The 5,724-nt window shown below is 36.9% G+C and overlaps 1 protein-coding gene across 1 annotated transcript; it reads left to right on the top strand.

Annotated features, from left to right (window-relative positions):
• Window positions 1-3,654: 3,654 nt before the first annotated feature.
• Window positions 3,655-5,194, top strand: LOC141443432 (uncharacterized). The gene has a single exon (XM_074108726.1). The coding sequence runs from the start codon at window positions 3,712-3,714 to the stop codon at window positions 4,375-4,377; it is 666 nt and encodes a 221-aa protein (XP_073964827.1). The 5' UTR covers window positions 3,655-3,711; the 3' UTR covers window positions 4,378-5,194.
• Window positions 5,195-5,724: the final 530 nt, after the last annotated feature.

Here is a 5,724-nt window from a genome sequence, read left to right as displayed (position 1 = left end):
AATGGCGGCGAGCTAAACCCAAACGCATCGCATTGGACGGAACTAGTTTCGAAATTCAAACACGTTCCATGACCCCAAATAACCGTGATCGTTCAAGTACGCGCGAGAATGTTGTTTTCGTCTCACTCTGTCTTATGAAAAAAAAAGTCGGGAGTAAAAGAGACCGTGGCTATTTGTGTTGTCTGATGCGGAAAGAATCTACTTTTGTTTAAGATGACTCAAAAGATTACATACTTTTTCGCTCAGTGCTAGAGTTGATAATGGTTATACAGTTTCACGATTATTAATAACGTGACGTCAACAGTATGGCTGATGGTATAAATTACTTCGGTCTGATAGGCCTTTTTGCGTGTAATAAAAACGTACTTTTATTTTATTTCGCCTTTTCAATACTAGGGGACGAGGGCTATGGAACACCCTTTTACACAAAGAATACAGCCAGGAACTTCAAAATGGAATAAAATGGCAACGACTGTTTTTTTTTCCAGCCAGCCGTTTCGTCTAGACTGCACTGGACAAAGGAATTCCCTTATTCTAATTTAGACTTTGACAGCTATTATTAACTAAGTTAGGCTAAGCTAGGTTCATAATTCATTCTATGCTTTTAGCTATTATTTGCCGTTGAAATGACCTATGTATTTAATCGAAGAAATGATCATAAAGGAAGACAATTTCTAGGTTTTGATTATTATGTTTTAGTCTATCTATAATATTTTATGTATGTCGTTGTTGATATAATTCTAGTACTTGCCTAAGTTCTGATTGGTACCGAAGGCTTAGCAGACATAGATTTTCTGAATCGAATTTAAACCTGTCTTTGAACGAAGAACAGTTTTTGTGAAGACGATTGAGCTCTGTGGCATTCTCTGGGATTTCTATGAATACTGTATTGGTTTGCACAAATTTTATGAATCAGGCGCTACTTTGCAGAGGTCATATCAATGAACTAAGTATTTATAAACAATTTCTTTGCTCACCCGCGTTTATGTTTTGAAAATTCCCGAGCAAAAAAAATTTATTTTATTTAACCTGTCAATTGATTATCACAAAATATTGGTCAAGTATTTTTTCTTTTGTCAATTTTTTTTTACAAAGATGAAGATGAGCGTTCAAAGTTCGGGAGCGGGGGCCCGTTACGTCACGCCGTGTTAAAGTGTCGCATGGCGTTACGTCACACGGGTCTTTTATTTATTTATTTATTTAATAGCTTATAATGTGTCCCACTGCAGGGCAAAAGCCTTCCTTTCTTATTCCACTCGTCTCTACTCTTGGCCAGCTCTTGCCAATCTGACTGGAATCGGTCCAGGTCGTCCCGCCATCTCCTCCTAGGTCTGCCTCTGCTCCGGTGCCCGTCGCATGGAACCCAATCGGTGATTAGGTATTTGGCCCAGCGATCCGGATGCATGCGGCAGACGTGTCCCGCCCAGTCCCATTTTAATTTGGCGGTCTTCATTCCCACATCGACAATTTGAGTTCTGGAGCGCAGATCAGTGTTTCTGATATATATATACTTATCTTTATAATTTTTTGTTTGATAGACAAAAGAAAAAACTGTGTCCAACGTCTGATACCTAATGATAACTTGATAACTAACGGACTATTTTTTTTTTTAGAAACTAATCCACTATTTAGGTACTACATGTGTATATATGCACGCAGCAGCTCTAAGATGCCTGTGCATTATTATTATAGTACTTAGTTTAATTGGCGTATCTAGGGTTATTTTTCAGGGGGGGCTGGCCTGGATTTTTGTTTGGAAATATCAGTATTATGGAATTTTTAATCGGTAGCCCAACATCCTGGGATGGGCACTAGACCATACTGGGGTGGGCACGGCCCACCCGGCCCCCCCTATATAAGCCTATAATGCTTAGTTTATGCAACTGTTACCTACTTAATAATGGTCCTTAAAACACGAGTACTTACTTATTGGTTTATGAAATGAAGCGTAGCGTAGCCGAGTTTCATAAAAGGATCACATGAGTGTTTTAAGACTTTTAAGGCCTAATTACAGTTACATACGTTGTTTTATCTACACACATATTATAAATACTCTAAGATAGTTTCAGAAACCGATATTATCAGGCAAGCTATTAGAAAAAAATCTTTGAAGGCAATTAAAACTATTTTTTCACTTCTCATGCTCGTAAAGTTCGTGTTTATAAATCTAGGCGACATAAAATGACTTTTCATGGTCTAGTGCATAAAGTAAAACCTTCGTCTAAGACCAAGGAAATCAGATGAAAACAGCCATAAACAAAAAAGTTTCCACACATTTTTTTAATCATTTTTAATTTATGTAATGTATGAAAATAAAAGGTACATAGTAAGTGAACAATTGTTTCCACTGATGCTATCTCATTTCCTCGCAGTCGAAGTGAAAAGCAGAGTTTAACTCGAGCATTAAACCCATTTCCCCTCGACGTGTCTATCCACCCGCGCCGTGCCAGCCCGGGTGGCTAGAACGTCTTAGGTGAAATGACTCGTTTTATGCTCTTGTTGTACAATCAACTATTAAAATCAAAATGAAGTCTCGTAAAATTAACTGTCTCCGCTTTTCTTCATGTCACTTTTTATACTAAGTACAGTCGCCATCAGCTATGTCGAAGCGGCCAAGGTGATCAAAAATACCGAAACATGAACTAGGACAGGGTTTCTCAAAATTATGGCTCCACGTACCCCTGTTAAAGTTTCTAGACCACAGCGAACCCATTATTGTCATAAAAGGTACCAAATATAGGTAAGAATCGTCTTGCCAACTAAAAAACAAACTGAAACAAACAACAACAAATAACAAACAAATAAGTGTCAAATTTGGAGTTGAAATAAAAAATACAAAAAGACTCCAAAAACCAATCTTAATCATCTTGCGAGTCTTGCAGCCACCATCACGTAAACCTTGTCGCGAACCCCCTACCGTCGAATAGCGAACCCCTAGGGTTACTACCCTGAACTAGGATAACACATTAATAATGTGCCGATAGTTTTGACCACCTTGGCCGCTCAGAAACATCTGATTGGCGACTGTACCAATGCTTTCGGAAATACCATCATTGCCAAGAACAATGCGCCGCAAGAAACTTGGCAGAAAGTATTTTTTTCCAAACAAAACAAAATATATAATTACAAATAAAATATGAACACACATACATTATACACTATAGAAATAAAGGAAAAAAACTACAGGGATATATGGAGTCCCTTAGTTAAGAAACTAAAACTAAACATTTTTACTAGGTAATTATGTAGGTACCTACGTTCAGTGGAGGTGTAGAAAGTTTCCACTGTCAAAAAAAAATATTATGAACGTCTCGGGCACCTAAAATGGCTCGCTTTATGCTCTTGTTGTACAATCTACTATTACATTAAGGGTTAAAGCCAGACGAGCGTATTTTTTGAAATCGTGAGCCGCGTATTTCCGGTCGCGTAATTTCAGCTGCATTCGGTTTTATACAAAAGTCCAGTTTGTGACAGACAGGGGCTGAAAATGAGTTCTCATTTTGACCGCGACCGAAAATACGCGGCTAAAAAAATACGCTTTTGACTCCTAAAACCGCAGCTTTGCGTAAACCATTAAATCTGGCAGTCGAAAAATCGCCTAACAAAATGAGGGTAGTTTCCCAAGCCTACTTTCCAATTTACCCTCAGAACGGCTCTCTTTATGGTAACGGTGCACTTTACTAAACTGACGAGTTTTTTCAACTAAACAAAATGTCGGACTCCGATATCGAGATAAAAAAAATTGCGCCAATGAAACCTGTGAAGAAACCGCCAAAAAGTCCAACCGAAACCATACTGAAAAGCCAAGAGAAGAAGATAACGACTAAATCGATGATACACGAAGCTTTAAATGAACTGAAAACGCGGAAAGGTGTTTCCTCGTATGCTATTAAGAAGTATCTAGAAACGAGATACAATGTCGAGACGGAGAAAGTTAATTATTTGATAAAGAAAACCCTGAAATCAGGAGTTGAAGATGGAAGTATAATCCAGGTGAAGGGAATCGGAGCATCAGGCTCTTTCAAACTCGCTCCTGTTAAAGAAAAAGCTAAAAAACCGAAAGCAAAAAAGGAGAAAATTATAGAGAAACCAACGAAGGAAAAGCTGGTCAAAGAAAAGATTGTCAAGGAAAAGACCAAAGCCAAATCTGAGAAGGTTGAGAAGAAGATAGTGAAGAAGGTTACGATTGAAAAGAAAGAAGGCATCAAGAAAGTTGAGAAGCCGAAGATGGAGAAGAAAAGGAAAATGAAGGAAGTCAAAGAGAAAAAGTTGAAGAAATCCGCAACAGGGACTCCAAGTAAGAAAGCTATGATAAAGAAGAGAAAAAGCATCGGTTCTATTATAAAACCACCTAAAATGAAGCCCAAAAAGGCGTAGACAATTTAACATTCTTTTAGTATTAGGAAGTGTTGTTTGTGTTGTGACATTTTGAGCGTTAATTGGCGTTTGAAATGATGGGAACCGATTTTTGCAATCAGAAATCGAAAATATATTTCGAAATCGGTCAAAATGTGCTGAAGGAATATGAGTGGAGTAGAATGGCTCTAATTAATCTTATAAAAGTGTCGGAAATTTATAACTTAACTTGCGATTTTATAACAATATAAGTAAGTACCAACCTACACAGATCTTTGCCATTTTTGCATCGTAGATTCGATGGTAAGTATTTCAAAATTAATGTCTAAGGTCCAATTGCATATAAAGTCACATGTTACGGTTGCGTGTTAAAGTGATATGTTAATAGTATTACTGAATTTCAATACAAAATTGTTAATACTACTTATAACTTCGTTTATTTTAACATTAGAAAGAAGGTAGCAATCTTGATCTGTCTTTTTATTGAAAAACACTTTTCGAAAATATGTCTCAGCGTAACATGTGGTCATTTACAATCTATTGTTTCTTAATTAATAATTACTATTTTTTAAAAGTGTTTTCAATAAAAAGACGTCTATATTGTTTACCCTTTTTCAAATGCTAACATAAACGGAAGTGGGGGTATATTTACTATCGTACCTAGTTTGTTATGTATATAATCGGATATCGGACCCTAGGCATTAACATAGACGCTAGTACAATTTTAGTGTGTTGGCAAAACAGGAAAATTATTTTTATTACTTATTATATTTTTTCGTTGATTTTGAATGTTGAACACAGTGAGAATTTTAATTGAACGGAAATGTTAATAAATCATTTTAACAAATTTGGTTCGTTTTTTTTAATAACGGTGCAAATTGTTTAAACCAGGTAACGTACCTACTTAGGCTTTATCAACTTTTTGTCTACTATTGTTTACAAGTTGATGCATCACAAGAAATCAACCAAGTGCGAGTCGGACTCGCGCACGAAGGGTTCCTATCTATACAACATTAGATATTAGCAAAAAAACACGTTTAACTTGTTGTATGGGAGCCTGGGTGACAATTTTTTGCCGGCCTGGATAATACCGGGATGGAAATACCGACCCTGTTTTTCGTGTACACGCCCATAGAAGGTCACGTCAGTTTCTATGGGCGTGTACCATCAGCCAAATATGTGGTCTACCACCCTAAAGTTGATAATCGTTTGCATGTCATAAAACAATAATGCCAATAGACGTGTCTGTCAACTTGAAAGTTCAACTTTAGCGACATATTCATTTGATAGGAACTTGTTTAAGAATTGATAGATCACTTATTTGGCTGATGGTACCTACACAAAAAACAGGGTCGGTATTATCCGGGC

The sequence above is a fragment of the Choristoneura fumiferana genome, chromosome 27, assembly GCF_025370935.1.
Source record: "Choristoneura fumiferana chromosome 27, NRCan_CFum_1, whole genome shotgun sequence".
Classification (NCBI taxonomy): Eukaryota; Metazoa; Arthropoda; class Insecta; order Lepidoptera; family Tortricidae; genus Choristoneura; species Choristoneura fumiferana.
This window is presented reverse-complemented; position numbering and strand designations above follow the sequence as displayed.